The sequence below is a fragment of the Carlito syrichta genome, unplaced genomic scaffold (assembly GCF_000164805.1).
Source record: "Carlito syrichta isolate Samal-C Ts95f unplaced genomic scaffold, Tarsius_syrichta-2.0.1 Scaffold314111, whole genome shotgun sequence".
NCBI lineage: Eukaryota > Metazoa > Chordata > Mammalia > Primates > Tarsiidae > Carlito > Carlito syrichta.
Genome location: NW_007258207.1, coordinates 1,506,990 through 1,529,932, shown reverse-complemented (window position 1 = coordinate 1,529,932; position 22,943 = coordinate 1,506,990). Strand labels below are relative to the sequence as shown.

The window sequence follows — 22,943 nt, the reverse complement described above, 5'->3', positions numbered from 1 at the left end:
AGGAGATCAAGGCTGCAGTGAGCCGTGATTATGCCACTGTTCTCCAGCCTGGGTGACAGAATGAGAACCCAACTGCCCTCCAGCCTGGGTAAAAGAATGAGATCACAACTCAAAAAAAAAAAAAAAAAAAAAAGACTTTCAAAGAAAATGAAACTTGTTTGGACATTTTAATAAATAATTAAAACAAAAGTTGTTCAAAGCAATATTTATCCTTATTATAGACAATGCATTCCTGCATGTATTTTCCAATCTTGTCTATCTCATTGTGTTCCCTTTTTTAATTACTTGACTGATCTTACAACCCACTAATGTCACAGCCCATAATTTGGAAAAATCCCCATGAAGCAACATTTTTTGGTGGCCTCTGGTATACTCCCCTTAAAATTCTCATTGCAAAAGTTATACAGAACTAGAAAGGAGAGGTCCACATCAGCAATATTAGCACCAGGCTGGATACTCACATCACTCATGTTGAAGGCGTTGACCTTGGCTTGAATAAACTGAGGCAAGTCAGGGTCTATAGTGTACTTGTGCTTCACTTTCTCCCCCTCCACCTTGTAGTTCAACTGAAAACAAAGGAGGCAGTGTGTAAGTGTGTTATTATGTAAGTTTCCTAAATATCTTAATAATAACAGTCTTTTGAAACGAAAGGCTGTGATTTGTGTTTCCATATACAAGGCAAATGTCTACATTGTCACTGGCAGGGGGCTCTTGTTGACATATTCATGTCCTCCTTACACCAATATTTAATTGGACAGCACTATGGGTCAGGTAGAGTGGTAGATTCTGTGTTTAAAGAGGCAAAGGCAGGCCAGGCTTGGTGGCTCAGCCTCTAATCCCAGCATTTTGGGAGGCCGAGGCGAGTGGACTGCCTGAGCCTGCAGGTTTAAGGCCAGCCTGGACAACTTGGTGAGACTTCGTTTCTACAATAAATCAAAAATTAGCCAGGCGTGTGGTAGCACGTGCCTATAGTTCCAGCTACTTGAAAGGCTGAGGTGGAAGGATTGCCGGAGCCCAGCGGGTTGTGGCTGTGGTGGCCGGGAGGGTGCCACTGCACTCCAGTCTGGGTAACAGAGTGAGATTCCAACTCAAAATAAATAAATAAATAAATAAATAAATAAATAAACAAATAAATAAATAAAGTGGTGAAGGCAGATCTATCCTCTTGGAGCTTATAGTCCAGTAGAGGAGACAGAGACAGACCAAAACCATGTGAACTACAAACTATTGCTAGAATTTATGAATAGAATAAGTGCCAGTAGAATAATTGCAGCGAAGAAAAGAGGATAGTCAGTAAAGCCTCTCTGCAGAGATAACATACATGCTCAGAACTGAAGAAAGAAGAGGGATCTGGGCAGAGGAAGGGCATTCAAGACCCTTAGTCTGGAAATGGCTTGGCCACCTCTAGGGATTGAAAGCAGTCCAGGTATGGGGCTGGAATATGTCAGCAGGGGTGAGGAGGGCAAGAGGCCATTGAGAGGAGGGTCTTTTGATCAAGTGCATGAGTTTAGACTTGACTTTACATGCAAGGAGAAGTTCCTAGGAGGTTTTACATATAAAAGGGACACGATGCCAGCTCGGTGGCTCAGCCTGTAATCCCGCGCCTTTGGGAGGCTGAGGTGAGTGGATTGCCTGAGCCCGCGGGTTCGAGACTTGCATGGGCAACTTGGCGAGACCTCATCTCTACAATAAATCAAAATGAGCTGGGTGTGGTAGCACGCGCCTGTAGTTCCAGCTACTTGGAAGGCTGAGGCAGAAGGATCGCCGGAGCCCAGCAGGTCGAGGCTGCAGTGGCCGGAAGTGAGACTCCAACTCAAAAAAAAAAAAAAAAAAAAAAGGACACGATCTGACTTATTTTTCAAGATGGTCTCTCTGGTTGTTGTTTGAGACCCTGGCAGGATAACAAATTATTGCAGTTGTCCATGTAAGAGATGTGAAAGCTGGAATTAGGGTTGGTGGCAGTTGGAAGACAGAAGCACTCCAACAAGCTGGTTGAGAGATATTTAGGAAGCTAACTCAGCAGATGTACTGGATGTAGGAGTTCACACAGGGAGGTGTTAATGGGGACTGCCAAGTTTCTAGTTTCAGTAACTAGGTAGATGTTGATGGCATTTATTGAGATGGGGAAACTTAATATATCGAGTGTACAGTTTTCCTAGCTATTTGGAAAAGCACAATGAAAAGCAACATCTCACTCAGTACAAAAGAAATCAAAAGAATTGACACCATTTATTGCCCCTAAATTAGAATGAATCCTTAAACATATGTGATAATGTAGGGACAGGAACTACCAGGAGAAATAAAATCCCAGATAATCCTCAAATCAGAGGCAAGCAAGATGTTTCCCACTTTCCAAAATTGGGCTGAAAACACAAAAATTACTCCTTTCTTTGCTTTGTTTACTTTGCTCTCTTTCTGGTGGAGATATTTTAAAAGCACTCTGAAATTACCAAATCACGTGAGGCACTGAGCACTGCAATTAGCCTCTGACCAAAAGAATAAGGGTCCAGATTTACGTGTCTCAGAGTGACACCCCAGATGACTGCAAATAAACAGCCTCTCTCCTCCCCAGAGGTTTCATTTTAAGATTGCCTCCCAGAACATGGAACTACTAGGCAAGGGGATTAGAATATCATGCCTCTTCCTTGTGTGGCTAGGAAGACGTTTTGCAAATCAAGAGCAATAAATAGCTCGTTTTACAATTCAGACCAAGTCACAGATAATAATAGTAATAATGTCATTTTATATGTATAACGGGTAGGCTGCTTATAAATAACACAGATACTCTATGTTTGAAAAAAAAAGCAAATTTGGAATATCTCCCTTTTCCTCCTCCTTGTTTTCCTTGTGTTTGAGTTCCTCATTACTTCAAAAATAAAACCTATCTCTCAGACCTCTGAAAGCTGTTTATTTGCTAACACAGATGCATCCTCACGTTTTGAATTAAGAAGGTTGGTGGAGTGACTCAGACGCAGGGGCTTATTCATGGACAAACTCTTTTGAAGGGAAACCACTTACATCACTCAGCTGCTTCGTGTTCTGCCGAGCCAAAACCATGCCCATGGAATCAGGCAGACTCGTGAACTTGATGGTGTCTGGGTGCTGTCGATACTTCCTCTCATTTAATGCTTCACCTGCTTTCTTGACCTTCTCAACCTCCAGAGAACCAATAGGGATCCATCCGATGCCCTTGAAGAAGCTGTTATACTCATCTTTATATACATTCTGTAAAAAGATAAGCTCATATGAGAGTATTCAAGAGATGTTTCTGGAATTTGCAATCGTACTCAAGGGAAATGAATAGCAACTCTTCAACAGGCTCATGTCTGACTGCGTCTCTTACAGAGCTTATTACCTGGAATTTGGTAATAAGAAAAAGCAGTCCTGTTGTTAGAGTACATTATACAACCCGAAGGGAATCTAGGTCACATATTTCCATGGGTACTTCTAAAAAAATGTTGTCACTTTTAACAATAAATTGGTACTTTCAGCAATGGTTGTTTATTCAAAAGTACATTTTTTTCAAATATCTTATACTATTATGACGTTTAATAAAATAGAGAGAAATGATCATTCTTTAGAGTACATTATACAACACAGAAGGGGATCTAGGTCACATTTTCCATGGGTGCTGCTAGAAAATATTTTGTCACTTTTGACAATATATTTGACTTTCCTTTTGATTTCACTGAAGACTCCAAAACTGAATTTCACCCACTCGGCCCACCTAGGCAATTCCTGATCTCAGCTGGGAAGATGTATTTTCATTGAATGCCAGTAAATGAATATCACTTCTTCTCTTCATGGAGGACAATTCTTACAGAAATCTGACTACTGCAGAAAGAAATGCCCTGAATGTTAAACACCTCCCCGTGCAGCTCTCCATGAATCATGCTGCAAGCACAAAGCCTTCCTGGTTCATTTTAGATGACTCATTACATAGATTTACATGGATGACAGTGTGACCTTGAGTTAAGAAAAAAAACCTTTCCTGAATTCAGAAAGAATAGAGAATTCTCCTATTTTGCATTATATATCTATCACTATTGAGACAAGTCCCCAGGAAGACCAATATCCTCTTGCTAAGACTCAAGGTGGCTGACATAGTAGAATATAGTTTTATCTTTCATTCACAAGTTAATAAAGACAACCTCAATGATTGTGACATGAACAAAAAACAGCCAGCAAAAACATAGTTTGTCTGCCATGCCTTTGGTAGTCTTTCAAAAATGGTCGTTTATTCAAAAGTACATTTTTTCAAATATCTTACTATGAAGTTTAATAAAATAGAGAGAAATGATTGTCATTTAAGTACAGACATCTCTGGGTCTGTTGTGCTACAGGTACTTACATCACTCTGAATTTGATTCACATTCCTTGTATGCTCAAGACTCAAGGCATCTGGTAGGTATGTGTAATGATGTATTGGTTGTTTGTAGTTGACATTGGTTACAACGTCCTGGGCCATCTTTGCAGCTGTAATGCTAACCATGTCCCCAGGGGTATGGTAGCTGGTTTTGGTGTTCTCATAGTTCTTCTTGTATTCACGATCAGATTGCAACTTTGCCACATTCATATAGTGGACCAGCTTGGGATCATCCTGTAGACTTCTAAAACCCACATGCTTTCCCTTTGACTTCTCATAAGCTTCCTTGTATTTATACTGTGGAGACAATGTGGTTAGCAAAGTCCTAGGCATTGATAACATCAGTGCAGCAATTATATTCACACACAAAAGCATTCAGAATATTGTCTTTCTGAAGAGTGTTCAAAACTGCTAACTACACCCTCCCCTCTGGAAAGTTCAGAGTAAAAACACATATTTCAAACACTATAGGGGTTTTAAGGGAGCATTATGATAAATTCAAAACAAGTTTATTTTCTTTGCTATGACTCCTGCAGATGATTAGTATGTTGAACTTTGTTTAAAACCAACTGAATTTTTGCACTTAATATGAACACGACACATTCCAAATATAAGACCAGTATCTCTTGGTTTCCCAGGGATGTGCGTTTTCTTAATTTAATGTATCATTTCACATCATTAATGTGGGTTCCAGCTATGGGGTAGCTGGGCTTTTATCCACCTACCTATCAGCAGCTACAAATGAATCAAGGAGCTACAGTAAGAACAGGAGCTACCGTGGGGTTTTCCCCACTGTAAAAATCTAACTGGAAAAGTTCTGCTGTCAAAGGTCTCTCTTGCTGTGATCAGCAATTGGATATAGCTTGAGCTATCCTGTAATAGTTCAAAACCTCAATTATTATGCAAAAGAACTCAAATCCACTGAAACTCTGTAGACTCTCAACTCCTGCAGTTTAAACATCAATTTTTAAACAAGGGCCTGGCAGGCAAAAAAATTATCAAGTAATTTCTAGGCACATTAGAAAAAGCACTGTGCAAATGCTAAAAAAAAAAAAAAAAAAAGGATAAAGTTATACTTTAGACATTTAGTCTCTACTTAAACTAGAAATGTATTTCATAGTGGCATGCATTGTTGTGCAGACCTTTGAGGAAGACATTTTCAGTACCATTACTTCAAGGAAATCTGTAAAGTTCCTACACCCTTATCTCCTATGTGGTCTAGAAACTTGGTTTCTTTCTTCTCTTTTCTCAAACCAAGATTGTAGTCCCTGGGACAGTGTGTGACAGTAAACTCTGCAGGGCATGCACACTTTTCAAAAATTTTTATTTCTCAAAGAAGGGAAGAAATAAAAGTGTATGATTTTTCTGCTACAGATGAAATGGGCACCAATTTATATGAATCAAAATTATATTCTAAAAAAGTGAGGTTTTTAAAAAATTTGGCTTATAAAAATCCGTGTATTTTATATAACATCTTTTCAATCTTCTTAATACAATTATAATGCAGGCAGTCATTTGAATTTAACTTGTTAGTGTCAGTCAGGGTGTTCCTGCTGAAAATAAATGTGGGCTGTCAGGGAAATGTGTCAGTGAAGGTAATTTGGGCTATGAATCATAGGGGAAAGTCACTGTCAGATTTATGACAGCTCTACCAAGTGGGGTCAACTGAAAAGAGCCACAAAAATGTTTAAAAAGTGACAGGTTTTCAAAACAATATTTTGTGGAAAATTTGAATGCCATTAATTCAACATTTTTCTTGCAGTGAGGTATCAATTTAAACAGCACCTATTTGATTACTTTTTTAAAAAGGCAATCACCCGAATTTCACCTAAAATTTTTACTCACATCACTGGCAATGTTTCTTGATGACTTGGCTGCAGTGATGGGGATAGCATCAGCCAACACATTGTTGCCCTTGGCTATTAAGTCATGCCAGTCCCGTTTATAACAGACCTGGATGGAAAAGCAAAAAGGATGTCAGCATCTGTATATTCATCAGCATAGTGATTCCTCAATTGCTGGGAGTTTTCTGTTGTTTTCCAGACAGAAGCTAAAGGAATCCCCCATAGAACATACTGCTTTAGGAATTCACCATAACAAAGTGTCATACTGTATGTGTAGCATGAAATCATTGGACTCTGTACCAATTATTCACCCACATCTGGCGTGGGCACATCTTGAAGAGGGATATTGAAAGACTGAAGTGGATCCAGAGAAAACTAATACAAGTTCTGTAATCCATGGTGTGTGAGAACCAACTAGAGAAATGAAGTTGCTCAGTCTTATAAAAGGAAGGTCAGGAGAAGAACTTTAGACATGTTAGAGTTGTTATTTTTAAAAGATTCATTTGTTCTTTTTTTCCTGGAGAATAACCTCCTCCACATGCAAAACTAAGTAGCAGTTTTAGGGGAATAGAAGGTGGCTCTACATAAGAAAGAATGTTATCTCCTTTAGAGTTATCCTATCTTTGAAAGGACCAACTCAAGAGATAAAGAACCATCATCACAGGATATGCTCCAGTGGGGCTCATGTGGAAAACTGACCTAAATAACTGTCAAGGCAGCATCCTATTCTATGATTTTACTATTTGATTGTCAGGTCTGGATTTCATGCTCACAAAAGGACCTACTTACATCGCTTATATTGTAAGCATTGCACTTGGCCTGGAGAAACTGAGGAAGATCAGGACTCATGGTGTATTTATGTTTGACATCTTCTCCTTTAGCTTTATATAAGATCTGCAATACACAGTTACAAAGACAAAATGCATTACACATAATGCAGGAAGGAAAATCCATTATCTGCATGCTTCAAAGAGGTACTCTTACACTATTTTTATAGTTAAAAATCATCAAAGATGTTTTACTGTTTTTTTTAAAAGCATCTTGTTAGCTTTAGGAAGATCAAAACAACTCTGTTTATTAAAATAGGGGGAAAAATCCTTAAGGAAATAAAAATCTCTAACTACCCTGGATGAATGGAAAGTAAATTCAACTATGAAACCCGAGCATGAATAACAGAACTCACCAGAGCCAGTTAAGTTTATCCTTTGCCAGTGGAATTACTAGTTCTTAAAGTTTTGTTAGTTTTCTGTTTTTATTTTTCATATTTGGTTTTTAGGCCTAGAGAGTAGTAGTTAGAACCAGTTACTTCTACTGAAAACTTTCCAGTTATAATTGTATCAGTAAAAGCATATAATAATGTCCTAACAGCATGAAGGTGCTTATTCATGAATCCAGTATACTCAAAAGGCTTACTACATACACTTTTCACTGAAAGATATCAAAGTATATGATGTAAAATCTTACTATATTCTCCTCTTGGTAATAGAAATAGATTGCTTAATTCCTAAAACTAAAATAGAACCAGACTCACAAATAGATTGCCAGTCTCTTAATTGTTATATATCATATATGCTCCCCATTTCCCAGGCATATCTATGTGAAATATCATATGTACACTGGTATATCTGTACCAAAGGTAAAATCTGAAATGGCTGATAGCTAAATTAATCCCAAATACAAAATAATTTATTCTAGGGACCCAAGAGTTACCTTTTATTCCTCACTGCTGTTAGGAACAATATCTAATCATTCACAGACATTCATGAATTCTACCTTCTAACATCTCCTACTTCCCCGTTGCTACTGCCTTAGTTTATATCCAACTAACCCTTCCTTTGGATTTCTGTAAAAGCCTTCTCTTCTTGGCCCCAGCCTCTCCCCTCTTGAAAGTCTCTTCACTTTTTGCTAGAGTTACCATTTAAAACACAGACATGATAATGCAACTCTGTGGATTAAAAATCTTCAGTATCTCTCATTACCTAACCCATAATATCCAGACTAAAAAATTAGTCTCACATCACCCTCACTGATCAGGTTACAATCCCGAACCCTTCTCTGTCCCTCCATGCATTTCTTGTTGACTGTTACAGAGTTGTTCCTTTTTTCAAGAATGCTCCCTTCTCTGATTGGCCAGGGGAAAAGGTAGGCTTTTCCTCTTGCAGGAGACACTTCCCTCGCGCCTACTCAGCATATTTCTCTCCAGCAGCATTCATCTTTCTATGTGATGATGCTCTGTTTGTATCCATGTCTTTATCTTATGCACTTGTTCTATATTCTTGTATAGGTATATATATTCTCATATGTGTATATTCTTGTATTATATCTCACTAATTCTCATCTATTTCATCTTTATACCATCAGCACATAAAACAGCACCCAGCACATGGTAGGTGTTCAAAAACATCCACTAAATGGATTAATGAGTGAATGCTTTTGATGTTTCTTTAACTCTTCTATTATACCCCCCGATTTTCTTTCTTTTTTTTTTTTTTGAGTTGGAGTCTCACTCTGTTGCCCAGACTGGAGTGCAGTGGCACACTCCTGGCCACCACAGCCTCGACCTGCTGGGTTCCAGCGATCCTTTTGCCTCAGCCTTCCAAGTAGCTGGAACTACAGGCATGAGCTACCACGCCCAGCTAGTTTTTTATTTATTGTAGAGATGAGGTCTCACCAAGTTGCCCAGGTGGGTCTTGAACCTGCAGCTCAGGCAATCCACTCACCTCGGCCTCCCAAAGTGCTGGGATTACAGGTTGAGCTGCCAAACCCTGTCGCCCCAAAATTTTCTTTAGAAACTTTGACTTTAGTCAGAGCTTAGACACTGCTCATGGACAGGCAGGAAAACAATACTAATTTCCACCAATACATAAGCTTAAAAGTCTCTATGATAATTGTGTATGCAGAATTCTTAGGAGCAAAAACATACATGCATGTGAATTATTTCCCTGGGTTAACATTTATATATGATAGGACTTTTTCCACCATGTTATTTATCCAATAACACAGCATTTCAAAGGAAGTTAAAAAGAAAAAAAGTTTTAAAAAGGAAGGTAAAGGTCAGGTGTGGTGGCTCAGTCTGTAAACCCAGCACTTTGGCAGGCTGAGGTGAGTGGATTGCCTTAGCCCACGGGTTCGAGACCAGCCTGGGCAACTTGGTGAGACCCGGTTTCTACAATAAATAAAAAATTAGCCGGGCATGGTGGCACATGCCTGTAGTTGCAGCTACTTGGAAGGCTGAGGTGGAAGGATCTCCTGAGCACAGCAGGTTGAGGCAGTGGTGGCTATGAGCGTGTCACTGCTCTCCAGCCTGGGTGACAGAGTGAGAATCCAACTCAAAAAAAAGGAAGATAAAAAGCAAGCTAGAAGAAAAAGAAAATGTTGTGCTCAAACTAAAAATAATGTAATTGTTGTTTTGTTTTTATTTTATTTATTTATTTTTTGAGTTGTAGTCTCACTCTGTCACCCAGACTAGAGTGCAGTGGCATGCTCCCAGCCACCGCAGCCTCACCCTGCTGGGTTCTGGTGATCCTTCTGTCTCAGCCTTCCAAGTAGCTGGAACTATAGGCACACGCTACCACACCCGGCAAATTTTTGATTTAGTGTAGAGATGAGGTCTCACCAAGTTGCCCAGGCGGGTCTCAAACTCACGGGCTCAGGCAGTCCACTCGTCTCTGCTTCCCAAAGTGCTGGGATTACAGGCTGAGCCATCAAGCCTGGCCTGTAGTTTTGTTTTTAAATTAAATAAACAAAATAGACCAGGCAAGGTGGCTCATGCCTGTAATCCCAGTTTTGGGAGGCTGAAGTGAGACAATTGCTTAAGCCCAGAATTTAGAGCTACTAATCTGGGCAACAGAGTAAGACCTCATCTCTAAAAGAAAGAAATAATAAAAATAAAACAAAAGCAAAATAATAAATTTAAAATGAAAAGATATTGGCCTAGAAGAATAAGAATGTTGAGCTGATATTTATGTTTTTCCAAAGTTTCCCTCTGGGTTCTGTCCTCTCCTTTTTGTTGTACTCACATCACTGACTTGCTGTGTGTTCTGTTTTGCCTGGACCATAACTGGGGAGTCCACGATGCTGGTAAATTTGAGGGTGTCTGGATGTTGTCTGTACTTCTTTTCATTCAGGGCATCACCAGCCTTTTTAGCTTTTTCTACGTCGAGACTGCCAATAGGAATCCACCCGATGCCTTTCATCCAGGTGTTGTAGTCTTCCTTGTAGGCATTCTACAGCAAGGGGAGGAGAGAAGAGGCGTGAGGGACCCAGGCAGTGGCTCATTTCACAGCAGCCTCTGAATTTACAAGGGGATATTCTTGTGGGTTAAGTGTCCTTACATCACTCTGTAAGTGCATCATGTTTTTAGACAACTCCAGGTCCATGGCGTCCGGCAGGTAGGTGTAATGATGGAGGAGATGCTTATAGTTAACGTTGCTGACCACATCCTGAGCTTTCTTAGCTGCCACGACATTGAACATATCATGGGGCGTATTGTATTTTGTCTTTGTCTTCTCGTAGTCTTTTTTATACTCTCGGTCTGATTGTGTCTTGGCCACGTTCATATAATGAACCAGTTTAGGATCATCTTGGAGACTCTGGAAGCCAACCATCTTCCCTTTAGCTTTTTCATAATCCCTTTTGTACTGAACCTATTGGAAACAAAAGTAGTTATAATTTAAAAGGTAGTGTTGAAGGTTTTGCTGAACAATGAAGCCATGATTGGAAGTAATTGAGCTTCCCCCAGATTGCTGCACTTTAATCACCAAACAATTAGCTATTCACTTGTATATGCTTTGAAATGTAGCCTGGTAAAATTCAAATGTTATTTAGAAACCATTTGATTGTACCTGCTTCTGCTCATCCAAGACAAGTTGGGATGGGGGTATTATTATAATACATATTCATTTAAAAATAGATCTCTATATTATTCCTTTTCACTTAGACACTGGTAGAGAAAAATGAAAAGAAAAATATTTCACAATCTCTATCAATTATATCATACTGCCAGAGACCCAAGTAGCTGGTTATTTGATTACTCGTAGAGTTTTAATGGTAGTGGTAGAATTTTAGTGATAGTAGTAGAATTTTAATGAGTCCTTGGATATTCAAAGAGAGACCCAGAGTCAGTAGTGGTAAACACTAATTGGTTCTGAACAAAAAAAGTGAGGGGGACTGAGTTTCCTTGGGAGACCTGGAAGGGACTCTGGGACACTGAGAAGCAGAGATGTGAGGCTGTGGAATGTCAGGGTGGCATGGCTGGGGAGAGCACAGAGGAAGAGGGTCAGTGAGAAATTATGAGAGGACTTTGCAGGACAAGAGCATTTATCATCCAATCTTAAGGTGTTTGCATTGATGCAATGTAAACCCTGTTGCAATCAGTAAAGTTGTGCTTGGGATTCAGGGAAATCAAAAGTCAGGGACTTTGTTTCATCTCTTGGTCGGAGAGAGAGAAAGAGAAGTAGATCCACAGAATGAGAGTCGTGGCACTAGATGGAAAAGAAAAACTTCAGAGGATTTGCAGAAATCATGGGGGAGGGATTCCACTTCCTATAGGACAGTAGGTAGGGGCGTGAGCCAGTTTTATTTAAATCCCAAAGAGCAAAGTGGCTTCAGTTCACATCTGAACTGAATAAAGTAAAATAGAACTCTGATTAAGTAAAATAGAATACGAAATAAGATTCTTGGGGCAACCCCTTTGGATCCTCTCCCGCTGGGGAGCTTTTCTGTCCTCAATAAACCCTGCTTTCAAAAAAAAGAAAGGAAGAAAGAAAGAAGATTCTTAACTTTAATGGAATCTAAAGACTGACCATTAGGGTCTGTGAAGCTTGAGGTCATTGAGTAGTCTACAGAAGTAATGAAGGAAAAAGAGAAGACAGGGAAAAAGGAAATCATATAAAGTAAAAAGTTTTGAGCTCAAATTTTACCATCAGGAAGCTGTTATGACTTAAACAGTAAGTCACTTTTTTTTGAGTTGGAATCTCACTCTGTCATCCAGGCTGGAGTGCAGTGACACACTCACAGCCACCACTGCCTCGACCTGCTGGACTCAGGCGATCCCTCCACCTCAGCCTTCCAAGTAGCTGGACCTACAGGTGCACATCACCACGCCCAGCTAGTTTTTGGTAGAGATGAGGTCTTGCTATGTTGTCCAGGTTATAAGTCATTTCTTTATTTCCACATGAGAAGGAATGTGAGTTTGTACAGAAATAGATGAGATTTTGAAAGAGGGGACTTCACTAGAACTGATCAGTAGAAGGCTATACGTATCCTTTCCCCCAGAAAAGAAAATTCAGATCTATTTAGGGAACTTTCAATCAGACCTGTTTCCAGTTGGGATAGCAGACATGATGACTTTCGGGCTACCTTTATTTATTTATTTTTAAAATTTATCTTATTTATTTATTTATTTTTAAACTATTTTATTTTCAAATTGTGGGGTACAATTTAGTGTTGGTTATACAAACATTCATCGTGCAGGTACCCCTGTTGATGAGGTGTGCCTCCCCTCTTTCCAGTCAGATTTCGATCGGGTTACCTTTAGATCCCAAGCCCACCAACCCACATTTTCTAGTTGCCCAGGTGTGAACGCTGCTGGACTTACATCGCTAGCCGCCTGCCTGGCAGCTTTGGCAGCTCTGATGGGAATTGCATCTGTTCTCAGGTCATATCCTTTCTTGCTCAAGTCTTTCAAGTCTGCTTTGTACATATTCTGAAAGAAAAATGTCATTTGAATATAAGTCAGAGGCCATGTTAAAGGCTGGACACATGCATCAGCCCATGAGTCTATACACATACCTCGCTGATATTGTAGGCATTCACTTTAGCCTGAATGAACTGGGGCAGGTCTGCTGGCAGACTGTATTTGTGAAGAATTTTCTCTCCTTTGGCTTTGTAAGCGATCTGAAAGAGAAAAACATATGCATTAAACGAACAAATAAATAGACAGAAATGTTTAACAACAACGGAAAGTAATTTCCTTATGGGTCCTATTGCACAGAAGTGATTTAAGAAAGAACACTGTCTGTACATCATATGCAAATTTCTGTAGGCATTCAAGGTCACACATGCAGTTGCATAAAGTCCTATCCGAGTGCTGGTTCAATGCTCCAAAGATCCCTTAGCAAACACTAGGAACTTTTGGACCTAGGCAGGGGCACCTTGTGGCAATTAGCCTAGGGAGGTGACCCAGTTAAATTGTGAACCTGCACACACTTTCCTGAGCATAGGAAAGGCTAATAGGGCGGAACACATCAACCTCCTATATTATACTTTGTGGTCACTGAAAGGGACTTAGGGGTGGTTTTGATTTCATATGATTTTTGTTTTAGCTCTGACTTAAAATATGTATATAACTCCTTGGTTTGATGAAATGCCTATATTCATTCTTTCTGGTATTTTCTAGAAATAGGCTTGTAGTTTTTCTTGTCATTAAAAGAAGGCCCTCTTACCTTTTCCATAGAAAGCAATACATCAAATAACTAAAAAGGAAAATCAGCACAATTTACATTACTCTAAAAATATGAATTAGGTGTGCCTTAAAAATGAATAGCTGGGGAATTACACAGTTGCTTATGTAATTGAGGCACTACAGACTACATAATAACTACAGGTGATCAGTGCATTTGAAATATAAATGTATTTGTATTACTTAACATTTATTAGCATATAGATAGAATTAACACTTACATCACTTCTCTGGGCCTGGTTAATTTTAGACTGCACTGTAATTGGAGCATCTTCGATAGAGGTAAACTTGAGTGTGTCTGGATGTTGGCGATATTTTTTCTGTTTGGTGAATCAAAAAGAGAAAAACAATCATATTACTTTCCACTAATATAAACCCTGGAAATTTATTTTGGAGGGACAAGGAAAATTTTTCCTGATCTTAAAATGTAAAAATGCTAGATTCTTGATTGGGCTAATGAATACAAAACAAAAGTCAATGTTCTAAAAAGTAGTTTAATTTTGTATGGTTTGGGACAATTTGACACAGCTCTCAGGAATCAGACAGACTCTTATCTTTTTTTTTTTTTTGAGTTGGAGTCTCACTCTGTCGCCCAGACCGGAGTGCAGTGGCCGCTTCTGGCCACCGCAGCCTCGACCTGCTGGGCTCCGGCGATCCTTCCGCCTCAGCCTTCCAAGTAGCCGGAATTACAGGCGTGCACTACCACACCTGGTTAATTTTTTGATTTATTGTAGAGATGAGGTCTTGCCTGCCCAGGCGGGTCTTGAACCCGCGTGCTCAGGCAATCCACTCACCTCAGCCTCCCAAAGGCGCGGGATTACAGGCTGAGCCACCGAGCCCGGCTCAGACTCTTATCTTAATTTCTTGCCTATATGACATGAATGAAGGTACTCTCAGTCAAGCCGAATCCAGAAACATCACAGAGTTTTCCAAAGGGTTAACAGAAAAGCAAGCAAGGAGATTTGGAGTATATTTGCACTACACTAAGAAGTTTTCAGGAATGTCATTTTCCCTGTTACTCCATCAGTAACTGATGTAACCATGCTCTCCAGTTGAGAAGGGAAGAATTGAGGAACTACGGCATGAGCTAAGGATTATTAGTAAGAGAGACAGGACTTCTGCTTTGCAAGCCTGCCTGAACGTGGTTAGTCCACAGGGCATCACTAAAGTGCTAAAGAGGCACAGCCGAGGGGACATTGGAGAAGTGTACCAAATGGGGCCTAGCAACTTCTAGTTACCCTTATTCTTATGCTCTTCTCTATTTATTTTCCCAGTCCACTGCTTTTGTGTATATTATACATTCTACTTTTGCATATATAGCAACATTGCTCTTCAACTTCAGACTTCTGAAAAACACCAGCCCGGGAGAACTTTTTCTGGAAGACCTCTGAGTAGATAAAATGTTTTTCAAAATGTTTTCAACAAAAAAAAAACCAAACAAAGCAGTAAACAAGAACAACAAAAACTTGAGCGTGGAAGACAACACTCACTTAGCACCTGTGTGCTTTATACCATCTACCGTCCTTATGATGGATTCATCTGACATCGGTAAGAATTTTCAGGTGTCATCAGGGGAAGGACAGATGGCCTTGCTGCTTTACAAGCCTCAAGATCATCATTGTTTTGCAGGATTTATTGAGAGAACAGAAAAACTCCCACAGTGGGGGGGACCCGAAGGGGTTGTCCCTTCGTTGTTTTTTCTTAGACTGAATAATAATTTACATACCACTTCAAAGAGATCTAGAATATGACATAGGGTATAATTCTTTTTTTTTTTGAGTTAGAGTCTCACTCTGTTACCCAGGCTGGAGGGCACGCAGCCTTCACCTGCTGGGCTCCTGGGATCCTTCCGCCTCAGCCTTCCAAGTAGCCAGAACTACAGGCGTGCGCTACTACGCCCGGCTAATTTTTGATTTATTGTAGAGATGAGGTCTCGCCAAACTGCCCGGGTGGGTCTCAAACCCACGGGCTCAGGCAGTCCTCTCGCCTCAGGCTCCCAAAGTGCTGGGATTACTATCACTGCTGTATTATTCATAATCACTAAAAATTGGAAAAAATCCACATGTCCACCAACTGGTGAAGAGATTAAAAATGTGGTAGATATATCCATACAAAGCATCACTACTCAAAAATAAAAAGAAATACATCACAAGCACACACAGAAATGTAGATGAACCTCAGAAACATTACACAAGGTGAAAGAAGCCAGATGTAAAAAACGATTTCTAGAAAAGGTAAAACTTTACAGACAGAATACAGATCTGTGTGAGGACTAAACTCTGACTTTTTTTTCTCTCCTGCCAAATTCCTAACTAAGGGGCCTGCCTGGGAGTCATATTCCACAAAGTCTCATCAGATGGGTTTTTATTAACCCTATATAATGTGGCTTGCTTTCCAACCTGACTCTGGCATAACATCACACATAACAGAAAATAAAAAAATATTTATCTTGTGACCTTGCAAAACCACCTCTTAGGGAAATTTGCATCTGTATAGAATCCCCTTCCCAAGGATTTCCAGAGGAGGTAGACATTTGTCATCTATTCTCTCTCATGGCTGCCACCTAGGAGGCTTCATCAACATACCAAGAAACTTGACTTCCTCAAACTGCTCCTTATCTCAATCCCCCTTAATCTCAATGCAAAATTTCTTAGACAGAACCTAACTCTTGTTGCTAATTACCAATCAGGAAACTGTTGATCCACCTATGACCTGCAAGCCTCCACATGGAGATGTCCTGCTTTCCCAGGCCAAACCATTGTAAGTCTCACATTATCTTAACATTGTAAGTCTCAGTATTGATTTATTGTTTTCTGTAACTTTTGTCTTCCTGAGATGCATATAACCAAGCTGCAATTCAATAACCTTGGGCCTATGTTCTCAGGACCTCTTGGGATGAGGCCTTGGACCCAGATCTCTCACATTTGGCTCAGAATAAGCCTTCTTAAATATTTTACAGTGTTTGGCATCTTTTGTCAACAAGTTGTTGCCCGAGGCTGAAGATGAGAGCAGGAATTATCTGAGAAAATTTTTGTAGTGCTTGCAGCATTTTAAAATTCAATTGTAGACCGGGCTCGGTGGCTCAACCTGTAATCCCGCGCCTTTGGGAGGCTGAGGTGAGTGAATTGCCTGAGCCCGCGGGTTCGAGACCCGCCTGGGCAACTTGGCGAGACCTCATCTCTACAATAAATCAAAATTAGCCAGGCGTGGTAGCGCATGCCTGTAGTTCCAGCTACTTGGAAGGCTGAGGCAGAAGGATCGCCGGAGCCCAGCAGGTCAAGGCTGCAGTGGCTGCAAGCGTGCCACTGCACTCCAGCCTGGGTGGCAGAGTCAGACTCCAACTCAAAAAAAAAAAAAAATTCAATTGAAGTGATGACTGCACAACTTTATGAGTTTATTGAACCTTGTCAACATATGTGAATTTTATGTTATGCAAACTGTACCTCAATAAAGTTGTTAAAAATATTCTATCATGAATAGTTAACATAAATGATTTGGGTGACATAAAGGTTTGTGCCTGTTGGCCTGGGTAACTCATGCTTGTGATAAGTTCTTTTCCTCAAGGACAACTAGAAAACGAAGCAGTAAAAGGAGGCCCTCCCCATGGTTTTGAAGGTATGAAGAGGACTCATTCACAGATCTCCCTCTGACACACCCAGTGGCTTTACCTCATTCAGGATGTCTGAAGCTCGCTTTGCTTTTTCCATTTCTAAGGATCCGAAAGGCACCCAGCCACATCCTTTCATCCAGCTGTTGTAGTCTGCTTTGTATTCAACCTGAAACACCAAGAGATAGGTTACATTTCTTTGCTCAGTGTCATCCTTGTTGCATAAATCATTGACGTTTTACCCAAAACGATGTTTTTAAGATTTCTGACCAGCTTTCTCATTCCAGACATTAACGTTATTTTATACCTTTTTTTGGTGAGAGATTTTTAACAGCTTTTAGGTTTTTGTTTTTCTTCTAACTAGCATACGTTCCCGTTCGTCCTTATTTCCAACTTAATGGAAGTATGTGGAGCTCTAATTCCAATCTGGGAAATGCTCGATTCAAAGTTGCATTTCAAAGAATCAATGAAATTGTTATATTTAGATAATAAAATGTGAGACGTTCTCTCCCTGGAACTCTTTAAGTTTTATGTTTCTGTGGTGAAATTAAAACTGAAGGCCACATTGGAGGTGGTTAGTTTTGCTCATTTTCTAATTAGATAAGACTTGATAGTAATTATTCATACTAAATGTTTGCACACATGGTCCTTCACTTGTACTTCAACTTCAGAGTTTTTCTGGATTGGGTAACAAAACTCTTTAAACAGCTGCACTGATTCATTTGCTTAAGAGAGGAGTTATTATTTGTAGTTGGTCCTATTTGGGGGGCAGTTACTTGATATTATTATTTTTTTTTTTTTTTTTTTGAGTCGGAGTCTCACTCGGTCGCCCAGACTGGAATGCAGTGGCCGCTCCCGGCCACCACAGCCTCGACCTGCTGGCTCCGGCGATCCTTCTGCCTCAGCCTTCCAAGTAGCTGGAACTACAGGCGCGCGCTACCACGCCTGGCTGATTTTTTGATTTATTGTAGAGATGAGGTCTCGCCAAGTTGCCCAGGCGGGTCTCGAACCCGCGGGCTCAGGCAATCCACTCACCTCAGCCTCCTAAGGCGCGGGATTACAGGCTGAGCCACCGAGCCCGGCTAGTTACTTGATATTATTAAAATAAGGAGCTACTCTTGCTGTCTGACCATAGACAGTACCTATAACTCGTACTCTAGAAACAAAGTTCAAATTGTTCTCTACTGTGGGCCTTTTAGCTGGAATGAAAAATCACGAAAGCATTTGGTTCATGCCTTTGAAAGGCTTACAATCTACTTGGGGTGAAGAAATATAACAAAATTAAACAAAAAACCAGCGGTGTAACAATGCATAAAATAGAATCGTTAGTGGTGTGAATGTAAAATTGTATAGCCGGAGTGAAAAACAGTATGACAGTTCCTCAGAAAATTAAAAATAGAACTACCATGTGATCCAACAGTTCAACTCTTGGGTCTATATCCAAAAGTATTAAAAGCAGGATCTACCTACACTATTATTATTATTATAGCAGCATTATTGACAATAACTAAAAGGTAGAAGCAACCCTGACATCCACCAACAGATGAATGGTTAAACAAAATGTGGCATATACATACAGTGGAATATTGTTCAGTCTTAAAAAGGAAGGAAATTCTGACACATGCTTCAACATAAGTGAAACTTGAGGACATTATGCTGAGTGACATAGCAAAACAAAAAGACAGATACTAAATGATTTCACATAAATGAAGTATCAGCCGGGCTCGGTGGCTCAGCCTGTAATCCCGTGCCTTTGGGAGGCTGAGGTGAGTGGATTGCCTGAGCCCACGGGTTCGAGACCCGCCTGGGCAACTTGGCGAGACCTCATCTCTACAATCAAAAATCAGCCGGGCGTGGTAGTGCATGCCTGTAATTCCGGCTACTCGGAAGGCTGAGGCAGAAGGATCACCGGAGCCAGCGGGTCGAGGCTGCGGGTGGCCGGGAGTGGCCACTGCACTCCAGTCTGGGTGACAGAGTGAGATTCTCACTCAAAAAAAAAAAAAAAAAAAGAAGTATCTAAAGTGGCCAAATTCATAGAAATAGGAAGTAGAACTGTGATCACCACAGGCTAGGAGAAGGAGAAAAATAGGAGTTGTTTAATGAATATGAAGTTTCAGTTTTGGAAAATGAAAACGTTCCGGAGATTGGTTGCACAACAATGTAAATATACTTAACACTATTGAATTGTACACTTAAAAATGGTAAAGATGGCCTGGAGCATTGGCTCACACCTGTAATCCCAGTACTTGAGGAGGCTGAGGTAGGAGGATTGTTTGAGCCCTGGAGTTCAAGACCCATCTGGGCAATATAGTGAGACCTTGTCTCTAAAATAAATAAATAAAATAGAAATAAAAGAATTGGCCAGGCGTGGTGGTGGGCACCAGCTACTCCAGCTACTCAAGAGGCTGAGGTGGGAGAATCCCAGCTATTCAAGAGGCTGAGGTGGGAGGATCACCTGAGCCAGGGAGTCAAGGCTATGGTGAGTTGTGATCATGCCACTGCACTCCAGCCTGGGCAACAGAGTAAGACCCCGTCTCAAACAATAATAATAATAATAATGGCAACTTTTATGTTGTATTTTACCACATTAAAACGTAAAATTATGGCTGGATGCAGTGGCTCAGCCTGTAATCCCAGCACTTTAGGAGGCCAAAGCGAGTGGATTGCCTGAGCCCGCGGGTTCGAGAACAGCCCAGGCAACATGGCTAGACCTCATCTCTACAATAAATAAAAAATTAGCCGGGCGTTGTGGCGTGTGCCTGTAGTTCCAGTTACTTGGAAGGCTGAGGCGGAAGGATCGTTAGAGCCCAGCAAGTCAAGGCTGCAGTGGCCGGGAGCGTGCCACTGCAATCCAGTCTGGGCGACAGAGTGAGACTCCAACTCAAAATAAAATAAAATAAAATGAAACAAAATAAAATAAAATTTTTAGGATAAAGTATTCAATTGTGTCTCTCCAACAAATTAATTTGCCTAAAGAAGTTTTGATCTGCAGGGAAAAAACCCAGCTATTATAAAAATTGATGTTAAATAGCATATTTTCTTTTCAGACAAAATACCAATCTATATAAAAATTATTGATAATAATAATGAATGTGATGATTATGATAATGGTGATGATAATAATGTTAATTGAGAACTCACAAAGGCCTGGACCATGCGTAGTATTTTGCCTGTGTTTAAATCCTCCAATTTTTTTGTTTATTTCAATTTTACAGAGGAAGCCTCTAGACTCAGCAACACTGATACGTTTTCCAGAGGGCAACGGTGTTGTAGTGAGTGCCAGACCCAGGTCTCCCTAGCCCTGCAGCACGGGCTCCTATTGAACCACGAGGGTAAGTTACCCATCACATACTTCTTGCATACAGAGGATAACGCAGATACCTCTGAGAAGTGCCAAAAACTTCAGTCAACTTAGAAATCCTTCTCAGTTGGAAATCCTTCAGTTACTCACATCGCTCTGTAGGGCATATGCCTTCTTGGCAAGGTCCACATTGACGCTATCAGGCGGGTAGCTGTAATTGTGTAAGATGTGCTTGTAGTCCACGTCACTCGCAATTGCCTGAGATTTCTTAGCTTGAGTGACTGGCAGCATATCAAGAGGTGCTGTGTAGATAGTTTTTGATTTTTCATAGTCTTTCCGATATTCACGCTGTGAATAGAAAATTACCATTCATTATCACAAATCCTCAATGGATTTCCAGAAAAGTACAGAGATCTCTCATAAACAATAAATGCAGTTCAGAGAAAGAGATCCAAACATCTGAGCAGTAGTTTTGCCCAAAAATGTGCTCACATGTTACCCATCATTGAAACTCCCCGGAAAATCACACAGGGACAGACCTTTCCAAATCAAAGAGCAACTGTCAGAGGGTTACACCAGACATGGGGAATGGACCACAGCTTCTGCTTTAGCCAGGAATTATTTTATTTTAAAACAGCGTTTCCCAAAGACCACTAAGAAGCATTATTTTTATTAATGTAATCTAACCTTTGAAGAGTTTTCCAATAAAGAATAATTTTTTGATTAATAAAAATCATATGACAATACAATTTTATAAAGTGACTATTTCATACATAGGACTGTAGGTGTAATTTCTTGACTGTATAAAGTCATTTAAAAATGGATAGCTGCTGGTTTTTCAACCTATTATATTCTTGACAGTAGATAAGCCCTACTGAGAATTCCAAATATTTTTTTGGTTTTTTTTTTTGGTTTTTTTTTGAGTTGGAGTCTCACTCTGTCACCCAGACTGGAGTGCAGTGGCCGCTCCCGGCCACCGCAACCTCGACCTGCTGGGCTCCGGCGATCCTTCCGCCTCAGCCTTTCAAGTAGCTGGAACTACAGGCACGCGCTACCACGCCCGGCTAATTTTGATTTATTGTAGAGATGAGGTCTCGCCAAGTTGCCCAGGCGAGTCTCGAACCTGTCTCAGGTTCGGGCTCAGGCAATCCACTCACCTCAGCCTCCCAAAGGCGCGGGATTACAGGCTGAGCCACCGAGCCCGACTCCAAATATTTTTTTATATCAAGTTTAATTTTGGTAAAAATTTAAAAGAAGCTTCAGATTGCAGCAGTTAAAAGACCTCAAAGGAGAAAATTTCATGAAACAGTCATTAAGGTGACCTTGGCCCTTACTTTCAGTACTCTTATAAACCAATGTTCTAACTGGGCCTCAAGAGGTACCTTCATTGTCTGGTTTCTGGAATGGTTACAGGCCAAATTTCTAGCTTCATCATATCTACTCACCAATTACCTTAATAGAAAAATTTTGACCCACCGCCTTTAGGAAAATTCTAAACTCACTCTATTGCCCCATAGTCACATATAAGTTTAAGACAGTGACTCTAGCTAGCAGGTATAGATGCGCATTTTAAATCTTATGTAGCAAGTCCTTTCACAAATGATCCAATCCTTTATAGATCTCTTAGGGAACTGCATCTTTCTTCTCATATTTTGTGGGTCGTCAATTTCACTGAATACATTTAACACTTAATTATAGAAACAAATGATAAAGTAAGATTCCTACGGCAGTTGGTGTATGAAAGTGTTTTTGACTAACTTCTTTTGATTCCTGTTCATGTTCATACCAGCTTACACATACCAGCACATATAAAATATTTTCAAAGATCCAAATAGCTTCAAAAGATTCTTTTAAAAAAGCTACACATGTTTATACCTGCAGCTTAGCATTTTGCCTGGATATTATGAATGACTTATTTACTACCTCTTTTGGTCACCAATATCAATCAATTAACAAATATTTATTAAACATTTATTATGTGCATACTGTTGAGATCTGTGATAGGGAAAAAACTCAAAGATAAAAAAACATGTGCTATCAATGAGGGGCTATAACCATCTTGAGTTGAGGAGAGATAAGGAACTGATGAACAAGCTAATATTATATGTGAGCACTATATACTAATATAATTCAGTATAAATTTATTAGAAAAAAATTATTAAATTAGCACTGTGACTACAGAGTAAATGTAAAATGAGTTAAACAAGGTATGTACAGACCATTATGTGAATGCATGGTTAAAATTAAAGTAAATGATATAAACACCTTTCTCATTCATCATGAAAAACTAATATCTGCAAGTTTTTTAATATTCTTAGTAGTCTTAAGGGAATGTCTAAACTTTTTTTTTTTTTTTTTTGAGT

At 40.0% G+C, this 22,943-nt stretch overlaps 1 protein-coding gene across 1 annotated transcript in view; it reads right to left on the bottom strand.

Moving 5' to 3' along the window:
• The window catches only part of NEB (nebulin), a 223,551-nt gene that overhangs the window by 157,610 nt on the left and 42,998 nt on the right, over positions 1-22,943 (bottom strand). Inside the window, exons 28-39 of the mRNA XM_008071077.1 lie at positions 20,731-20,928; positions 17,341-17,448; positions 13,894-13,992; positions 13,003-13,107; positions 12,809-12,916; positions 10,545-10,856; positions 10,230-10,436; positions 7,000-7,104; positions 6,212-6,319; positions 4,352-4,663; positions 3,019-3,225; positions 462-566 (exon numbers count right to left, since the gene is read on the bottom strand). Coding sequence (XP_008069268.1) covers positions 462-566; positions 3,019-3,225; positions 4,352-4,663; positions 6,212-6,319; positions 7,000-7,104; positions 10,230-10,436; positions 10,545-10,856; positions 12,809-12,916; positions 13,003-13,107; positions 13,894-13,992; positions 17,341-17,448; positions 20,731-20,928 — 1,974 coding nt within the window. The remainder of the gene's footprint in view (positions 1-461; positions 567-3,018; positions 3,226-4,351; positions 4,664-6,211; positions 6,320-6,999; positions 7,105-10,229; positions 10,437-10,544; positions 10,857-12,808; positions 12,917-13,002; positions 13,108-13,893; positions 13,993-17,340; positions 17,449-20,730; positions 20,929-22,943) is intronic.